Source organism: Nothoprocta perdicaria, unplaced genomic scaffold (assembly GCF_003342845.1).
Source record: "Nothoprocta perdicaria isolate Ctin4 unplaced genomic scaffold, notPer1 scaffold_48, whole genome shotgun sequence".
Taxonomy (NCBI): domain Eukaryota; kingdom Metazoa; phylum Chordata; class Aves; order Tinamiformes; family Tinamidae; genus Nothoprocta; species Nothoprocta perdicaria.
In genome coordinates, this window is record NW_020455732.1 from 2,864,801 (window position 1) to 2,885,924 (window position 21,124).

The following is a 21,124-nucleotide window of genomic DNA, read 5'->3' on the forward strand; positions in this document are numbered from 1 at the left end:
CTCACACAGACAGGGAAAATGAGATACCTTGGCTATAGACAGTGGCAAGAATAAGGCATGAGCTCTTGGTAAAGTCAGAAGAAGAAATAATTGCACCACATGATCACAAGATAATTTAAGTAGGAAGGCAGAAGGAGGTCTCTGTCCAACCTCCCACTCACAATAGGGCCAACTGAAAGGCTGGATCAGCTTGCCAAACTTGGCAAGTTGGGTCTTGAAATCTAATGTAACAACTTTCTTTTTGAGATGGGACAATTCACATCCATCTCAAACATAAATAAGTTGTGCTTCATGATACCTAGGTAAGTGTTAACAGTCCGTCTGCCTCAAATGTGCTGTCTGGTAGCCTCAATACAAAGAGGACACAAGAATCCAACATGGGTAAGGAAATGGCATCCATCAGGAAGATGGATGGAGAATGAGTTACATAAACCTTGGTGTAGTGGGATGGGATCTCAGTGACAAGATGGAATACAGACAGCCTCCAACAGAGATTGGAGAGAAGAGAATACATGAACCCAGAGACACTGGAAGGAAACAAAGATACTTTGCAGGAGGATAGGGGCACAGAGACGCAGCAAGTTGGCTTGACAGAAGCTAAAAAAACTAGCAGGCTCCTGGATGAGAAGATCAAGCAAGCCCCTGGTTGAGAAGAACATTTGTATGTGTTTTTTGCTGACTAATGGACATATCCTCCTTCCTGGTTTTGAAACTGGCACAAAAATGTAGCTCTATAAAATCCTCTTACATAAAAGGATAATTAAAAGTATTAAAGAATCCAGTAAAAAACAAACCTGCAAAGTGCAGAACATAATATAATGCTGTCTTGGGTATTAGCCTCCAAAATTTGACAGCCACTATTAATACTGTTATGATTGCTGTGCTGTTTACTCTGATTTCTTTAAGAATATTACTGTCAAGGCTAGTTTATAAAGAATCAGGCACTTTGTGGCAAAGAAGAGGAAACACAGACTGGGTTTCACTGAGAACTGTGGATTTTAACTGCCCTCTCAGTGGTCCCTTCCCATGTAACCTTTTTACACAAACACTTGTCTCACCTTTATCTCTCCTAAATTGCACAAGAATGACTGACTCTCTTTCAAACCAGGCAGGTCTGGGTGGCTTGCACCAGTGCCTTATTAATTAATTAATTAATTAATTAATTTTTCTGATCAGGACATGAATTTAGATAAAAAATGATCAGAATTGCTCCAGACCAGATTGTGGGAGCAACAGGTTAGCAAGTAAATGGGAAATGGAGATTTTGGTGGTAAGAATACATTTCCATAATGCTTCTTGAGTTACATGGCTTTACAGATATTAGTGAAGCCCCACAGATGCCATCAGGAAATAGGGGGAAAACAAAACAAAACAAAAAATCTCCACCTTCTTACCAATAGCCAGCAGCAACTGGTTATTGCATAAAGTTATTTTGCTATAGATCAAAAAGAAGGCACAGTGCAGTGCTCCATCTAGGAGGGCACGAAGTCAGAAATGCAGCAGCAGCTCTTGAGAGCAGTGCTAGGAGATCATGGTTGGTCTATGAGCTATCGATCTGCATAGTTATCAGTCAGTACTGGAGAGTGAACTGCTCTAACATGAGCAAGAGGTGAGAGTGGTAATTCCCCTTCAAGGCAGCAAATGGCATCCACAAAAATAATTGTATTGATGGGGCATATAATGTTTGTACTGTCTGTACCAACAGAAATAGGAGCAAGACATTACCATTAGTGAGACAGTCATAATCTGGAAACAGAAAAAATAGACAAAAGCATAGTAAATTGAGGAGGAACGCAATGCATCTTTTTAACAAAGGGAATATTAACACTCTATTGAGAAGAAATGTAGAAGCTATGCAGTATTTCACTAGAAGCACTCCAGATATCTCTCCAGTTCTCCCCCTTATCAATGCACATTGACAGATAAGATAGAGCATTTAAATCAGTTTAGTTGCTACGCACAGGTAGGCAGATATGTGTCTGCCTGAAATTTGTGTCATAAGCAAATAATTTGTGTGTTAGCACTATTTCCTCCTTCTACAGAAGAGATATTTCACTTTTAGTACGTACTAATGTCCAGGCCTATTCAGCAAAGCTCTTAAGACATATTTAGGTGATTTGCTGAATCAAGATTTTTATGAGTAGCTTCTTCATCCAAACTCATTGAAAGGACAAATGTATGAAAGATGTAGAGGGAGACTCTCTTTTACAGTAAGCAATTGTAGTAGAGTAAAAGTACATCCAGTACAGTCTCTGGATTAGATACTAGGAACAAAATTTGGAAAAGGAAATTTCTCCTGAATAGCTGAAACCTTTACAGTTTAGTTAAAAGTACTTTGCCAAACATGGCATTCTCCTGCATAGTGAGATCCCAGGTCATATCCTTAATTAAATATCAATAGCAAAAATACGAAAGTTCTAGTAATTTCCCAGGAGAAGGATCCAATATACTTTTAGCCAGTTACTATCACATTGCATAGCATTTGGGCTGGATCTCATGTGGTGCCCTTCTAGTCCTATTTTGTGTGCGCCTTCTCTGTACAGTGTGCCAGATACTACGAGAGAGGAGTTTCAAAGCTTATTGGAAAATCTTCATGTAATGTGATGTGAAGTTTCTCTAGCATAACAGTCTGCATGTAAGTCTGTTATGCAAGGAGAAAGTCTAGCCTATTTATGAGGACTGAATGTCTATTATTGAGTCCATGAGGTGTACTCATGGAGAATGTCTGAAGTGTCTCCAAAAGGAATTTAGTTTGTGAGTTGAAGATCACTCTGTGATGAGAACTAAAACACAGGATGTGAGGACAATCAGAAGGAGATTTTGACCCAAACTGACTATCCCTTAAAAACTAAAACACAGAAAGACACAACCTAAATTGACTTGCTCCATGAAGAAAGCTTGAAGTGAACTATCACATGGACAGTGTAGATGTTTGAGTGGGCATGACTTGGAGGAAAACATGGAGTGAGTCAAATTAACAGTAAAAATACTGAAACAGTGCTGGCACATTCATGGCAGTCCCTTTGAAACTTCAGTACAACCTTCTGGTGCTGACTGACATGACACTGGTGATTTGGAGGTAAGAGTCAATATGCTAAGGATGCAAAAGTTATCAGAGAAAGTTATTGAGGAGGAAAGGAAATAATTTAGCTTTGAAGCAATGTCTAAGTTGCATGGACTACAAGGAGACACGAAGAGGTGAAATGGGCAAATCAACAGGTTAGGAAAACAATTCCCACATGACTTTGCTGGGATGGGCTGCTTTTTGTTCTCCATAGTGGTTAAGGTCTACCCACACTTTCAAAAAAGTTCAGCTGTTATTTTCATGTAACCTTTAATTTGCCTTCAGGCTTGCACATTTTTTCTGAAGATTTTGCCCTTAATTTACCTCACTCTTCCTCTTCTCTAAGTGTCAATGAAGACTAAAGAAAATTATGGTGATCAAATCATCAAATCAATAAGGCTCCAGCTACACAAGGACATGAGACACGCTGAGACCTGTACTCCAAACTTGAATCAAACAGACATGCACATAACTGTATCCTCACTATTTAGTCCTCTTACCCTCTGAAAAGGGTGGCTGCATCAAAAGTACTTAAAAAAAATGCTAACTCTTGAATGGTATCAATATTGAGGCAACTGCTAGCTGGTCTGACTGGGTCACCGATGTGCCAGGAAATGCTATAATAACTTCAAAGTGTAGCAAGTGAATTCTGTTGTCTGGAAGTGTTACTTGGTAATGCTTAATTTACTAGTACCAAAATAAACTAGGAATATTTCCAGCAGCATTGTAGCCTCTGAATCAGACCCAAAGGAAGTGCTTCAGATTTCTTCTGTATCACTTGGCGATACAGGACAAGAAAGGACTTATGTACAGTTCCATATGCTGCTGTAGCAGAAAGGAAGCAATAAATGCTCAAGAAAAGAGCACTGAAGTGACTGAAATGCAAGGGAGACTGACTTGTGAAGAGGACAGCTGTTAGTATTTGAAAAGTTCAAATGCCAATGGGGAGGAAGAATTGTTCACAGAGCCTGATAGAGTTTTACTAGGTGTAAAGAGCTGAGAATGAGAAAAGGGATCTTTAGCAAGAACAGAGGGAAGTATTTCATCAGCACTGAAGTCTGCTGGACCATAAAGCAGCCTCCCAAAACAAATGGTGGCAGGCCTATGGCTTGGGCCATTTTAAATTAAGAGTGGCCAAAATATTCAAGTGGATTCTTTAAGGAACAACTGAGTGCTGAGCCCCTGGGATGTCCAAGTCAACTTAATAGGTGGACTGGTCTCTCGTGATAATTAGACTCCAGAACACTGCAGTGAACAGGTGCATTTGAACACTTGCACGCTCATGCTGAACTTGATTTTTTCACTTACTGTGCTTCTCAGGATATTGTGTTATTTATATTTATATTACTTTAAGTCAAAAAGTCTCTGCAAAGAGGCAGACAGAGCATCATAAGTCAAACTCCTGGACTACCCAAGCTGATGAAAGATATAAAATAGCTCGCATTAAACCTTCTAAACTGCTAACATCACTGAAGAGATTTTACGGAAAATACCCCTCAGCAAGAAATGAGATGTAATAATGAGCGAACAAGGAACATGTTTGAACTAACAAACACACTCTGACAGACTCTGTGGGGCTGTTTTGTTTTATTTTTATTGTATTTCATTTTCTGTCTGGTTACAAAGGCTTGACTGACAGGAGTGGAGGCTGGCATCTATCACTTCTCTTCAAAACAGATATGGAATGAACATCAACATTTCTCAGTGCTGATCCAGAGGGAACAACCTTTACTAAAAATAAAAGCATCTCTCTCACACCTGTTGCCAGAGTCTATGCAATTCTTGTTCTTGTTTGCCAAGAGAACCATCAGTCGAAGTGAAGCTCTACTGTTCTATTTTGCTTTCTTTTCCTTCCTTTGCTTTTCTACTCCTTCCTCCAAGCTGTGCTCAACTAATAGGTACAAAGTGGATGGAGGCATTTACAATCTATACTTGCCAGAAGTCAGGACAGCCATCAGCTCCCCTGCTCTGATGACCATGCATTGCTTTCCACTTTGTCACATCAGCAAAGTTAATGTATGAGTTCTGCATGAAAAAAACAATAATAATTAAAAAAAAAAAAAAAAAAAAAAAAAGAAATCTGCAGAAATAGGTTGAGGAAAAAGAAGTCCTTCCTGTGATTTATTGTCTTCACTTCCCTAACAAAATGAAGAAGGAGCCCATTAGATGACTTATTCTCCCAGTTGCCTCTGAGATACAGAATGATACTTTCCTCCTCAGTAACATCAGTATGATCACTTACAAGGACACAAAAGAAGTTAATGGCAGAATTAATAAACTAATTATCTGGAGATCTTCCTAACACCCTTTCCACTGGGCTATTCTCCATGGTTGCATGGGCCTCTGAACCTGATGGTCTCCAGTTTGCAACAGTTGTCCAGCCAAAAATGATTTATCATCAAAATGTGTTTCAGTAAGACTTACCTTATAATCATTTGGTCTGAATGACTGACTCCCTAATTGCTAAATACCTTGGTAACTGTGATTTTGTGGAAAAGTGACTGACATCTGCTAGTTTTCAGGGCTAAGATGGGCTTGGAAATGTCAGGCTATGTAGCTGTGAAAGCAGGCAGATGCCTACCTGCATGGACTGGGCTCTTAGTGCTGCTGCTCTTGCTATGAGGGACAAAATGAAAAAAAAAAAAAGAAGGGTTTAAGGAGTTAAGATATATAAAGTGGCACCTCTTATTCTAGGGAACAACCATTTCCAGCAGTGGGAAGCTCTACTCTCCAAGCATGCCCTTTCACTAGCATATTTCTGTCCCATCTCTTGCCCACTCTTTATGGTAGGACCATGTCCATTGTCACGTCAGGAGACTAGGAAGCACTTGTATGGCAAAGAAAGGAAGAAAAAGGAAGAAGGAAGGAAGGAAGGAAGGAAGGAAGGAAGGAAGGAAGGAAGGAAGGAAGGAAGNAGGAAGGAAGGAAGGAAGGAAGGAAGGAAGGAAGGAAGGAAGGAAGGAAGGAAGGAAGGAAGGAAGGAAGGAAGGAAGGAAGGAAGGAAGGAAGGGCTATGAATGAGATGGGATGACCAGGAAAAGACTTCAAGGATACGGGATGTGGCTTCTGCATGGGTTCCTCTCATCCTCATTTCTCCCCGCTCTAGGAGAAACTAGGTCTACATGTGGAGGATCACCAGAAGCCTTCTGAACCAGTACAACATTTTGTATCCTTTTTCTACTGGCATCACCAGTCACCGAAAGAAATTTTCAAGTTCTTCATGCAATGGTTTTCTATTTCCTCTCAAAGTTTATGTTCTTTCTGTTTCTAACCTGATTGCAGGTGCCAATGAAAGACACAAGGTGCTAAATTACATATTTGCTATGACAGAATTTCTGCCAGCACCGAGCACTGACAATATACATTACAGTTCAACTCCTGTATTTCCGATAGCACATTTTACAATGCTATAAATAAAGTTGTTATGGCATCTATTATTCACTGCCAATACAGTTCAAGTTAAAATAGGTTTTATATAACAGTTCAAAGCAATATTTTAAGAAATAACACTTGTCTCAAGGCTGCTGTGTCCTACCAGACTTTGACATTTCCAAGCAATAAAGATCTTTATCCAAAATGTAAGGCTTTGCAAGACATCTTCCTCACAGACTTCTCTATTTTTAATCTGAAAGCTATAGCAGAAGCAGAACATTGAAATAAATGAACAGCTAGCTGAACTTCTGACATGGCTGCAATCCTTCTAGGTGGAAACTGTGAACACTGATATACATTGCAAGGGGTGCTCATGACAGGGAATAATGTCCCGTTAACGTGAATCTCTAAAGAGATTCTGGTAAGGTGGAAAACATCCACATATTCTCCTACAAATGGGAGAACAGTCATTGGAACATTAAGATGTCTATTATGGGTGTAAATTTTATACCTATTTTTCAGCACACACACTGAATGGAGAATTTATTTCCTCACATTTTGACAATGGAAAAGGTTTATCTGTTCTGGAAAATTCAGTGTCATCTCAAAAAAGGGTTCAACATTGGAACCAGCACCGACTAGCACCACCAGCATCATTGTGGTAGCTCCACAGGAACAACATCCTAGCACTGTTCTGCTCTGAGACCTGCGCAGTTCTGTGTTGCTTATGGTCTACACATTCCAGTGTTACTCCAAAAAGCCAAAATTACCCAGAAAAATAAATCTACTTTCATAAGACGTGTTTTGCATAGCTTTCTCCTTCATTTTGTTCCCCAAAGAGCAAAGAACAAATGCTATATATCAATCTGGCAATAAATTCAGTTTATTAGATGACAGTTTGACAGTTAGGAATAATGTTTAATTTTAACCTTCTTGATCACTTATTGGGTTTGAAAATATATTGGAAAAGCGTGGCAAGGGTGACTTAGAGCTCAATGAATCCTTTCTCTGTATAACCACAATTTTTAATGAAACCAGGAAAGTTTGGATGTGCAACATAGTCCTTTCACAAGAAAAATGTTCATGTGGATCAACAAACAGAAAAATAAAAAAGAGAAAAAGTTTTTAAAGCATCAGCTGCTTATCCAAAGACACCTGGAGAGATGTAAGAAACAGTCAAATAAAACCATTTCATGTTTGTTATATTTCTTTCAAAAAAGATATTAATAAAATATTATTTGACCTAAATATTTGTTTAACGCAGTGTGATGACAAGAAACAAACCTCATCCATCAGCTACAGAATTTTCCTTCTGTGCAGAAATGTTTAATCTGCATTTCAAAGAATGCATATGGAATGAAGCCCTCCTTACAGGAGGAATGCAGACAGCAATGCGAAATGGATGCAGTTATGATGGAGATAGAGAAAAAAGACAGGTAAAGACCAACTACACAGGAACACATCCACACAGTCCTTTGGTCTGAAGCTCATTAATGCAAAAACTGAATAAGTTATCCAGGGAGAAATTCGTATCAGGCAGAAAGATAAGCAGAATCTACCATATCAATATGTATGCAACCTAAAAAATACAAAATCACTGCATTTATTTGGAAGTTGAGTAGGGCTGGGACAATATTTATTTAATCCTGCTGTCTATCTCCTTAGCTTCCAACAGAAGCAGCTTTCATCCAGCCTTCTCAGCTGTGGGAAAGTAACATCCAGCCTGAACATAGATGTGCAAGACATGACAGACGCAGCACATCTTGTCTCAGGAACCAGGTATAACCACACGGTCCAGAGGAGCACTATGAGCATACCAGTACATCCTACTTGAAAGTCAAAGTACGGGGGCATCTCCAAACAATCACTTTTTTATAGCAAAGTTCCCTAGAATTGGGATGGGAATGGATGGGAATTGAATGCTCAGAAATAAAAAAAATCAATAAAAAGATGTTCTAAATATAAAAGCATAACTCACACTCCAGGATAGTCGATGCTAGCCTATTCTTTAACAATTTCACCCTAAAAATGCACACAAGTGCATGAATCTTAATTGTCTCTATAGAGCTCACAGTAGGAGAAATTGTATACATGCTAACTTGGATCAACTCCCATAAAACTACACAAATTTCCTATTTACAGCTTTGGATACTATGCTATTATCCTTGTTTAGAGAAGTCAAAGCCTCAAAGTATTAGTCTACAGCTAAAATATTTGTCCCATTCTTGCACAGTTAACTGAATGACTATTCCTGCTATACCACACCAAAATCCATTCTGATAAAATTATCTCAATCTAATTACAGGACAAAGTGTAGTCCTTAATTAAATGTTCTCATTTATTCTGAAGTCCTCTCTTTTGGTTCATCTTGAGTTTAGCCCTGTAAAAGCATACAAATCAGAAAGATTTAAAATATTCCTTTTTTTTGTTTTCCCACTTACTTACAGTTTCTATTGAATAACTGAGTTTTCCAAAAGTATTAAAAGTATTAAAAGAAAAATGGGGGTTGCTTAACTCATTAGGACATATTTTTGTTCCTTTTTCTTCCCTTATGTTATTTATAGCTTCATTTAGGGAAAAAAAAAAAAAGTGAGCAGAGAAAATATGATCCCTAAAAAGCTATATTAAGAACATCCAAATACTTCATTAAACCCAAAACAGTGAATTATTTGAAATATTCTACAAGTTATCTCTTTCCTTCTACCTGCTGTTCTATCTAGTGCTGAAGCTGAACATTTCTCTGTTTATCAAAAATTCCAGTTTCAAGTTTGCACGAACAAAGAGAGCTGTTTTGCTTCAAAATCAGGCTCACTCAAATGACTTTACTGTAGAGTGTTAAGATATGTTGAAAAAAAATTAGCCCATGAACATTAATTAATTACTGCAATTTTCATTAGAGCTTATAACAATTTCTAATTCTTCATTCTACCATTAATTTCCATTTCTAAAAAAAACACCTGACAATCACGTCCACATCTAGTGGTGATGTACAGCCAGGTAGGTAAATCAGGGTTTTCCTTCCTCATGTTGAGCAATCTAGAACATGAAGAACCTCCACTTGTAAGCCCATGACTAGAGAAGGCTACTGACCTCAATCTGCTGAATGGCCTCTTCCCGCTGACGGATGGCCTCCAGATCCTCTTCTGTGATTTCTGAGAGCAAGGCTTGATCCTGGCTCTGATTTTGCCATGTGCCATCTCCTCCATTAAAGATCTTCTCATCATCAGGTAGGTCAGAGAATGGGGTCCTAGGACTCTGCTGAGATGAGAAAATGGAATAAAACCAGAAAATATCAGTTCAAACAGAAACAAAAAGCAATAATATAAAAGATTGCATAAATCATGCAATAAGGTGAAGAGGATAGAGTAAATGTTAATACAGGAAATCAGAACGATCCATCATGGACAACTAATTAAATGAGAGACACATACTAAGCCTTAAAGCAAGGAGCTGAAGCCAGATCCCCTCCATTTACATTTCAGTCCGAGCAAAGAGCTTCCACTTCAGACAATTCTGATGGAACAAAGTGTTTATGTACATCTGAAAAATGACATGTTCAGCTTGCTGATTGTACTGGAAACCTTCTAAAACAATAATTAAAGCCTATGTGTTTTCTTTGAAAACTTTATGATCTAGCTTGCAACACATGACATAACAAAAGGTCATTGTTGAGATGATAAACAATCTCTAAAAATAAGGGAGAGCCATTAGAATAATGGGACCGTGTAGTCATCAGTTTGAGCACCAACATTTAATTTCACAATTTCATGTTCTGTTTCCTCTATAGACTTGACCTGCTTTCACTAATACATCTGACTGTTTTCTGGGTAACTAACGCTCACATTGCCTTTAAGAACTGTGTTGGTGTCCAGATCCAAGTTCTGGACTAAGTAGTATGAGTCACCTGCATCTACAATAAAGATGGGGCAGAGGTTTAGCAAGGTCTTCTCCTTCTCTAATCCATTGGCTTCTATGCCAACAAAGATTGTAGGTTCAGTCTAGCCCAGATGCAGAGAATGAAACAACATAAGGTTGATAAGGACAATCAGGAGGTTGAGTTCAAATACACACAGTGAAGACTCCAGTACTAGAGCTACTACCTGAGTGTTTCGCTTAATCATGCACATGGGTCTTTAAACAAGCCTTGATTTGAGCTTTAACATCTAATCAAAAGTTGTAATACAAAAAGTGATCCCACTGCTTCCATTGTTCTAAAGTTGGAAGAAGAAACATCACACATTACAGAATATAGTTGATTCTCTTGATCTGAATGGCCCCGAACTCCCTGAATATTATAGAAAACAAATACAAGGATCCAGGATGTTCAGTTCTCTGGATCTAGATGTAGCTGAAAGGCAAACAGTAAGGCTCTTCAAGTGGTTATGCTTGAGAAATAAAGGTTTTTGCTTTCTTTCTAAGGCTTTCTATTTCTCAAAAGTTGTCCACTGCCTTCAATTCCCATGCAGTGAATGGGAATTGAGGCTGTGCAGGAGCTCACTGAGAGGGCACAGAGACTTGCAGGACTAGAAGGGAAACTGCAATGCAAATGATATCAAATCACCCAGGAAAGAATAAGAAAGCAGAACCACGTGTGCTTGGTAGAAGGAGATGAAAGAGAAAAAAACAACCAACCAAACAAAAACACACACACACAGTTGTTATGTGTTTTTGTTTTATTTATTGTTTGTTTTCTTAGAAAACTGCCCTGGAGGAACTGTGAAGGAGGCATGAAGAAAATATGTTAACACTGAACTCGTACAAGGGCATTTAGACATCCCAGCTGGCTAGATTTTGAAGCATATTAGGTATCCAGAAGCTCTTAATTCTTTAAAAACACCTGGAAAAAATGGATACCTAAAGACTTTTGTAGTTGCCTAAATATAGGTTCAGGAGCTTAATCAAAATCATTCATTATTAGTAGTATCACCATCATCTAACTGCAGACAAGAATAATACATGCTGAAGGAAATGGGGTGGTGGAGGAGGTGGAGGTTTGCATAAAAATCATCTGAAAGCATCCTATTATCTCTCAAAAGTATAAACAGAAGATGCAATCTTTGACATCAGTATCTTACATTGCTTCCCCTCCTCTTTCCCTGAGATGTATTATCTACAAAGAAAGTGTGTATTATAGGAAGAAAATCATCATTTCAAATTAGGTTAAAGTTCATTTACATTTTACATAAAGTTCATTTTAAAATACATATTCTAATAGCATTAAAATGCTCCAGGAATGTTTTATTCACCAATTAATATTTGCTTTGGAAGCTAAGTTTTTGTTAAAGTGTTTCACTGTTGAAAGTGTATATTAATACACTCAAGAAAGAAAACAAAACAAACAAAACATACAAACAAACAGCAACAAAACAAAACTTGAGGCATTCTGATACTTCATTTAACTGGCAGATTTATCCATACCATCAGTCGGCAAAATACGAGATGTACTGGCACAAGGCCATATAGGGTCCAGGTACATATCCTTTGTAGATGCTGAACAGCATCTAGCTTTAATTAAGTCTTTTTAGGTCACATGAGGGATCTTTTATCATGGAACTAAGCACTTAAATCCATGTTTTCCCTATGGATATAGATTCCAGGAAAAGGTAACAATTTTTGAGTTATTAAGTGCTTCCCATAGCGTGCTGATGGAACAATATTAAAAGGCGAGCCAGTCCTCAGATGACATCAGCCTACATAGCACCATGGTTGTATCACAAGTACAATGTCTTGATGCCTGTCAGCTCCTATCTGTGATCTCCACTTTTTGGTCCTAAGTAAATAAATAACAACAAACAAAAAGCCCTAACACAGTGATGCCACTTAGTCATCCCTTTAAAATGTTAGCTATGCATGTGTCTAAATAGATAATGGTCCAGACATAGATTTTCTCTACTTTCAGAGCTTCTGAAGACAATTAAAAATTTTTGTAACCTTCTAACAACTTTCAAGAAAATCCAAGCACAACTGCAGGAATCAGTGACTCTGAAACCAGAATTGGGGATGTATGAAGTCTGAGATTTTCTTTGACTCTGTATTTGACAGGGTGAAGAATTCTAGTGATTTTAAAAAACTTTTTATTATAAAGCATATAACTGGGTTTATCAGTGGACTCTTAGATACTGCTCATTGTCATGAATGAAAGAAAAATCTTTTACTTAGAGAAAGAATAGATTTGATGGGGGGCACTCAACTGAGTCTCCAAAAGGAAAAGCTCCTTTGGAAAATACACTGCAAGAGGCTTTAGCTTCATATATGGGCATTTCCATGTTAAATTTGATTTAGTGCCAAATTTTATGCCCTGCAAATCTCTGTGTAATTTTGTGTTGGATTTCCTTTCATGAATTGTTAATTGGATGTGTTTGAAGTGGCTCTTTTGTTGAAATTTGCCTGTGGCAGATTTTTGTCAAGATATATCTGTAAACCAAACTATGCCTGTGAAAAAATTGATAGAAGGGAGGAAAAAGTTGCAAAGATCTGATATGCTCAGTAGTTCTTTTTAAACTACTTCTTAGGACTATGGGTCAGACTTTGCTGTTATACATAATATCAAAAAAAAATGCCTAGGCATAACATTTTTTTTTTCTGTTGGATCAAATCTTTTCAGTGAGATAAAATCTTTGCTGATTACAACTTTTCTTTTTTTATCTTTTAATCAGATTTATCTTACAAATAGGGAAAGCAGGTTACAAAGGGGTTTCCCCTTGTACAGACACAACTTCTGCCAGTATCTGCACTTTATTACTAGTAAATTCTTTGCAATAGAAGCTGTGTACTTGAGGCTCCTCTGAAGACTGCCTCCTCCTAGTCCTGCTCCTGCCTAACTCACATTTTAAATTTTCGAAGGATAAGAACGGAATATTAACACACATGATTTCTTCTCTATGTACATAGTAATTTCAATGATCTTAAAACCTTGAAGAAATGGGAAAAAAAAAAAAGACAATGGAAAAAAGCAAGACACACACATATGCTCTCCAGCTCAGATTATCCAACAATTTTGTGCCCAACACCTGCTACAAGATAGACCTTTCATAAGTCTTTCCAAAAGAATCTGTAATGAATAAGTAACTAAGATTTATTGGAATTGGACTTAAGGACTTCCTCCACCATATGAATGTCACAAATGACCAGAACAAGGCAAAGAAGCACTGAGGATGGTATCAGACACCTCTAACTTTAGATTCAGAGAATCTGAAGGTAAGATGAAGGTAATTAAGGGGGAAAGAAATATCTTGCATTCAGCACCTAACTTAGACAAGAAGGATCCTTTCTTCCCCCATTTCCTGCTACTCTGATTTCAACCGAAACCTGTGTCATGGAAAGGAGAAACCACTCATTTTCTTATAACTACTCAGTCTCAGATCTTCAGATCAGCAAGCTGTGGGGTTTGTTTCCTTGAGCAGAAAGTATTTTTGTTCACAACTTCCTATAACCATTACCAATATCCAGCAGGAAGCTTATCCGTGACTTTGCCATGACCTCTGCTCACATCCCAACCTGTTTCATCTTGATATGAATCTTTCTATGTTTTTAAGCACCATCATCTCAATGGTGAATATATTTCCTTGCACAGGCTGTAAACAGATCAGGGGATAAATGGAAATGCCAGCGTTCCTTCATCTCTATGATCTCAATCTTGTGTTGTCACATACGATATGACTTGGCACAGTGAATGAAAACACGGGAAAAGTACACGGATGGGTCCCACCTCACTGACTCTAAGGATGGATGGATGTGTCAGAGCTGTTTATATAGCAAAATAGGTCTCATAATTGGATGGAGGACCAAATTCTGGCAAATGGGAAGGAACCCAAGTAATATTTATCGGAGTCCTTCTCCACTTGCATATACCTTTTAAGCATTTAGAGCTTGTTCTTATATTTACATGACTGCAAGACACTGAGGACTGAAAAATGTCTCAATGTCTGCAAGGTCTAAGAGTTAGTCTGATATCTGCTCTGCTACACAGAACTAATTCTCAGATCAAAGCGAGCCCAAACTAGGATATAACCTTCCTTTGATCCACACCAGCTTTATCTCACAAATTCACAGGTTTATACGAGCACATAAAAAGTAGTCTTACTCACATGATATAATTTTGCACTACACAGTGCAGGTTGTTCCAAGCAAATCTTTTTTGCAACCATGAAAATTGAGTATTTTAGAGATCTTATGTGCCTCAGGTAGTAAACTAAAGAAAACTCCAAGCCCGTGGGAGGTGTGTTGACTCTGCTTTCTCTAATCTTTAGGAGCCTCCTGTATCTCTAGCAGGAATATGGCCAGCTCAAGCAGCAATCAACAGAGCTCCCACACCTCCTGCAAACTATCACGTCTCCTTGGGTAACATTTTGCCTCTAGCCTTCAGACAAAATGCAAATGCAGAGATGTTTATCTCTTGCTTTATAGTATGTATAGACATATAAACTGCCAGGCTACACTTTACGAGGATATTGCTATTCTCTCTAGCACGTAGGCTTAGAGATTCACATTTTATTGCATGTAGAATAATGAGGCCAGAGTGTCTGCATTAAAGATCAGTAAAATACTTTACATTGAGGACCACTGCGCAGAATATGGCCTCAATAACACAACCTGCCTCTGCCTGAAACATTTTTAATGGCGTATTGGCACTGCAAGGTGTCCAGAACAAAAATGGCACAGAGGAACCAGTTTGGCTTGCCTACCTAAAATATACAGCTAGATTAAGAAGACAGATAAATTGGATTAGATAATCTTTCTCAAACCATCCTTCCAAAACAAGTAACCTTGTGGACTCAATGAGATTTAGAGTCGTATCTCGCCCAGCAAAAGCCCAAAGCAATTATAGGTAGAAAGGCCTCAGGCAGGCACAGAACAAGTGGCCTGGGACTTCTAAATCTTTTAGAGGAGTGAAATAGTGATATTACAACTTTGTATTATCTTTCACACAGAAGATTGCAGCAGTGATTGGTAACCTGAGCTCTGTTATCCTATGAGAGGAGCTCCCCACAGAAAGGAGGGAAGAAATCCTATCAGAAGTTAACCATTACTTGCTCTGTCCTTTCACCCAGCCTTTGGGCATATGTAAAGATACAGATAAAGATATTTAAAAATAAAGATTAATTTTAGATTCTGAATATGGACAACTTTAAGTGGCATGTTTTCCATTCTTCTACACGCATCACCAACATGGGCAAAACCAGAAATGCATCCAGCATTTACTTTGAGTTAGGTAAATGTGATTGCTCTCTACCAAAGTAGCATGAGGGGGAAAAAAAAAAAAAAAAAAAAAGTGTGGAAAAAATAGCATTAAGGGGTGAGTTGAAGTGCTTTTTTATTTGAATTAAACAGAATCTCTCATGTGTGGCTCTCTTCACTCTCAATCAAGCTGTTTACTTTTGAATGATGTGGACCTGAAATTAAGCATGAAAAAATACCATTTCTACCAGTTTCCTGCTTTGGCGTCTGCAAGAAATTACTACTTTTAGGAGAAATGTAATACCAGAAAGTACTCTGCTGTTCATTTTTTCAGCATTTCTAAATTTAATCGTTCAAGTCTCCGCAGTAATGAAGACCAAGGAAATCCATTTAGTTTCCTATAACTAGGAGAGACTTACTAACAGAGTACCTAGTTCATACCTCCTACTGTTTTCTTCTTCTTTCTCTTTTCCTTCAAGGCTTTATTAACTTACCAAGTACATTCCTAGCAATCTTGACCTCAGCACCTAGGGCTGATCTAGTTCAGAGTCCAGAGTCGATCTTACCGTACTCAGGGTGGGAGAATTAAATGACATGCCTTAGACCAGGGAGAAAAAAAAAAAAAAAAAGAGCCACAGGCTTGAGTTTTAGCTCTGTGATATCCAACATAGTTTTAAGAAGCACTGCTTTCATCCCTGGTGAAGGCCAAATCTAAGAGGAATGCTCTTCCCACCAAGTTTAGGTGATGAGGAGAATAGTTTCTGACACTGAGCAGAGCCTCATGTCAGATATTTCAACTGTGAAGCACATCTTCTTCCAGAAAAAAAATCAGGAAATCTTGAAAGCAGCATTTTGTCACCTGTTTTACTCTGTAGAGTTCATATAGATACTCCATTAGGGAGGGAAGTGGGAAATTTGCCCTGTTCCTATTTCTAGTCCTCCTATCTAGCTCTTTTGCTCTTTTGTGATAATTTCATCTACCATGCCAACAGATGGCCCCGTGGCTATTTGGGTTGAAAAGAAAACATAGCAATGAAGAGATACACTTTTACCTCTCTGAAACTGCAATTCCTTTCCTATTTCAAAATATGTTCTATCTAATGTCTAAAGCCTGATCAAAAATGTATAAACCCACTCCTCCCAAAGTCGACTACCTGTGCTGTAGCCAGTGGAATCCATGTACATGTGAACCAAGTGGATAAATATTCCCAAAGTTTGTCACACATGTGAGCATTCACTTGCATTTTTACAACATCACATCACATTTCAGAAAGCTCCTCATAACTGGATTTTATCATTATTATTCTCCATCTCTCCACTTCTCTGTTGGTGGCATTGTGTTTTCTCTGAAACTACTAGCTGAAAGCTCTACTCTACAACTCTCCTGCATCCTGATGCCAGCCAGACAGCTCTGCTTTTCAATGCATACCTGAAGCACCCAGCCTTGAGGTTAAAGGACGAATGATCCTGAGGTCAAATGGACGAATTTAATCTTGAGGTTAGATGTCCACATGAAGATTGTTTATGAAGAACCATGTGCTTCATGCATCCCCATGGATGTGTCACACAGTTGCTGCTACACAAGTTTCTATCAGAAAAGCAAAGTAAGAAAGGTAATACCAAGCTGGGTGGAGCAGCTGACACTCCAGAGGACTGCTGCCATCCAGAGGGACCTGGACAGGCTGGTGAATTGGGCAGAGAGAAACATCATGAGGTTCAATAAGGACAAGTGCAGGGTCCTGCCCTTGGGCAGGAATAACCCCAGGCACCAGTACAGATTAGGGGTCGACCTGTTGGAAAGCAGCTCCACGGAGAGGGACCTGGGAGTCCTGGTTGACACCAAGTTAACCATGAATCAGCAGTGCCCTCGTGGCCAAGAAGGCCAATGGGATCCTGGCCTGCATCAGGAGGAGTGTTGCCAGCAGGTCAAGGGAGGTGATTCTGCCCCTCTCCTCAGCTCTGGTGGGGCCGCACCTGGAGTATTGTGTGCAGTTCTGGGCTCCCCAGTATAAGAGGGACATGAAACTTCTAGAGAGGGTCCAGTGGAGAGCAACAAAGATGATTAAGGGACTGAAACATCTATCTTATGAGAAAAGACTAATCAAGTTGGACCTATTTAGCCCAGAGAAGACTGAAAGGGGCTCTGATCTGATCTCTGATGTCTAAATACCTGAGGGGAGAATGTAGGGAGGAGGGGGCCAAACTTTTCTCAGTGGTGGCCAGTGATAGGACAAGGGGTAATGGGTAGAAGCTGAAACACAGGAAGTTCCATCTACATGTGCGGAAGAACTTCTTTACTGTGAGAGTGACAGAGCCCTGGAACAGGCTGCCCAGAGAGGTTGTGGAGTCTCAGAGAATCACAGAATCATTACAGTTTGGCAGGATCCAGATGTTGATGAGCAAGCCAGTGACTCATTACAGAGTCACAGAATGACTGAGGTTGGAAGGGACCTCTAGAGATCATCTAGTCCACAGCCCCTGCTCCAGCAGAGACACCTACACCATGTGGCACAGGATGGCATCCAGGTGGGTTTTGAAGACCTCCACAGAAGGAGACTCCATAACCTCCCTGGGTCTCTTTCTGTGCCACATGTTGGCATGTGCAGCACAGACAACCTCCAACATTGGCAGAACAACACTCCATAGTACAGAGGTGACCAAGCAGAAGCATGATTTTTTCCTTCAAGAAATTGACTGATTTTCTATTAGAGAACCAGAGAATCACAGAATGGTTGAGGTTGGCAGGGACCTTTGGAGATCATCTAGTGCAAGATCCCTGCACAATCAGAGTCATCTAGAGCATGCTGCACAAGATAGCCCACAGGCAGGTTTTATTACATGGAAGTCATCAAAATGGCTGGATTTACTGGGTGCTAATAGCTGCTACTGCAGAATGGAGCATTTGGGTCCACATGTAAGTGATAAAACCAGAGTATACTTTTATGGTGTGCACTTTGGAGGAGAGTTACTCCTGTTAAACCTCTTTTTCAGGTTTATAGGCATTCTTAGCCACCTTTTTTTTTTTTTTTTTCCCCAGAAACATAGTTGACTCCCACAAAACGGAAACCTTTCGACAACAATCTCTTTTCATTATTGGCCTCTGCCAGGGATTCTTCACTGGACTGCTCAGGGTGCAAACAGATGTCTGCAGCTTGAGACTGAGAAACAGCTTCAGTTAGTGACTGTTCTGTATCAAAATCCTGCCTATTTCACAGCCTCTTCATAGTCTAGCTGTTTCCCAAAAGCTTGATCCCAAAGTAGGATGAACACGATGGACACAGTTTAACATAAACAGCCACATTTGATTGCTGAAATCCAGTCCTCGATCTCACAAGTGGGGACATAGACTCTGCTGGCTGCACACAAATCGCTTCCATGAGACACCTTGGATGCATCAAGATTTCATCAGCAGACTCCAGCAAAAGACTCAGAATCAGACAGTGTCTGTCTGGGTAATTAACTGGTGTATCCAATGTGGTGTCTTCATCTGAGGAGGTAACCCCACACTTATCTTCTAGTCAATAAAGAGCAAGTCAGTCAGGGCAGTCTAGGGCAGGACCTGTCTAAATAGCCATCCCAAGCAAGCATGAAGTTGGCAGTACACATGGTATGGCATGGTTTCATCAGAGCCTGCATAGATAACACAAAAAAATCAGAACTTGGAGCTGGGAAATTACATTAGAAAGCATCTTCTACAGATCCTTCATATGTAATATGTAATACACATATTACACGCATATGTAATCCTTCATATTTGTGTAATAGTGATGACAGAAGAGGAAAAAAAAACACTTTCTCAAAGCCATGCAAAATATTTTTTTTTCCATTTACCTGTTAATTTGCTACAATAAAGCCTATTGATCGAAGTCTGACTGCAGGCAGCTGCTTGTTATGTATTACACTAATACTATACAAAAAATCTTAATTGTTTTTCTTCAGGACATTTTTGTTTTTAATTAAAATACAAACAAAGGTAATAAAAATGTTAAAAAGATACAAGGTGACAGGCACCTGCAGTAAGACAGGAGACATCAAGTGAATTGAAATTAAAATGCTAGAAATTTATTTTGGGATTATCTAGCAGCACTGCTCTACAGCAGACTATCATGGATCAGCAGCGTGATGAGTGGTCAGCCTCTGGTGAACCTGTTCATTGCTGTAATAATGCAGGAATAGGGCTTGCCTTTCATACTTTCCATACTTTTTTCATACTTTCATCAAGTATGAGAAATACTGTATATATTTAAGGAGGTTGAACTACACCAACCTTTTTTGGCCATAGTTGACCAGAACTGGGGAGAGTTCTGTGAGATTCAGGTTAAACATTAGGAAGAATATCTACAGAGAAAGAGTAGTGAAGCATTGGAACAACCTGCCCACAGCGGTGATAGAGTCTCCATCCCTGGTAGTGTTCAAGAAACATGTACATGAAGCACTTAAGGACATAGTTTAGTAGATACGATGTTGAAGAGTCTGCGGTTGGACTTGATGATCTTAAAGGTCTTTTTCTACCATAGTGTTTTTATGATTTTGTGAACTGAAGGAACATGATCTCAAATAAATCTTGATTGAGTGAAACACAGATGTCAAGATGTTAGAGAAAATTTATTGGTTTTTTTTTTCTCTTTGTGGCGACCAAATACTGCTAAAGGAGTGAACTCCTTGAGATCTTTTAAGTGAAATGCCTCTTTAGCGGCTGAAAAGGGCTTTACTGATTAGCAAGCACATAGCCTAACACCTAAACATTTTGTGCTTTCTTTTGCATGCTTTCTACCAGACATTTTTTAGCTTTCCCTCCAAGCTTTTTATGTTACAAACTATGGGACACAATAGCACTATTGGCCATGAATAGGCTGAGAAGAAAGGAGAAGTCCTGAGAAAATTTGCATTTGATTCTAGTAGTTATCTTCTTAAATGAACAATTTTCACACACCACTGCACAGCATAGACTACACTGAAAGGACCTTTTGCAGTCAGAAAGGCTGTGACATTAATTCTTAAAGAAACACATTTAAGGAAATAGAGAAAGCATGACCTTTTCTACAGAAATGCTCAGATGGTTGCTAACATAACCCTCTAATAATCCTCTCTCTACAGTCCATGAGCGCCAATGTGGATTTCTTAGCAGGCCACATCCAACATCTTCCAGAAACACAATGCAGGAAGGGTTCAGGCTGTTTCTCCTCACTGACCAGAGATAGAAACAACCAATCTGGTCGAAAACTCCTAAAGAGTATATAACTAAAAAAGAGAAAGAGAGAGAGAGAGAGAGAGAGAGAGAGGGAAAGAGGGAAAGAGAGAAAGAGAGAAAGAGAGAGAAAGAGAGAGAAAGAGAGAGAGAAAGAGAGAAAGAGGGAAAGAAAGAGAGAAAGAGAGAAAGAGGGAAAGAAAGAGAGAAAGAGAGAAAGAGAGAGAGAGAGAGAGAGAGAGAGAGAGAGAGAGAAAGAGAAAGAGAAAGAGAAAGAGAAAGAAAGAGAAAGAGAAAGAGAAAGAGAAAGAGAAAGAGAAAGA

General features: G+C 39.0%; 1 protein-coding gene across 2 annotated transcripts in view; it reads right to left on the minus strand.

Moving 5' to 3' along the window:
- Positions 1 to 21,124, minus strand: part of TSNARE1 (t-SNARE domain containing 1) — a 362,567-nt gene that overhangs the window by 184,347 nt on the left and 157,096 nt on the right. Inside the window, exon 8 of one of the 2 annotated variants that reach the window (XM_026047164.1) lies at positions 9,527 to 9,691. In XM_026047164.1, the coding sequence (XP_025902949.1) occupies positions 9,527 to 9,691 (165 nt within the window). Of the gene's footprint in view, positions 1 to 9,526; positions 9,695 to 21,124 lie in introns of both variants that reach the window. The other variant, XM_026047163.1, reaches the window with a different exon arrangement.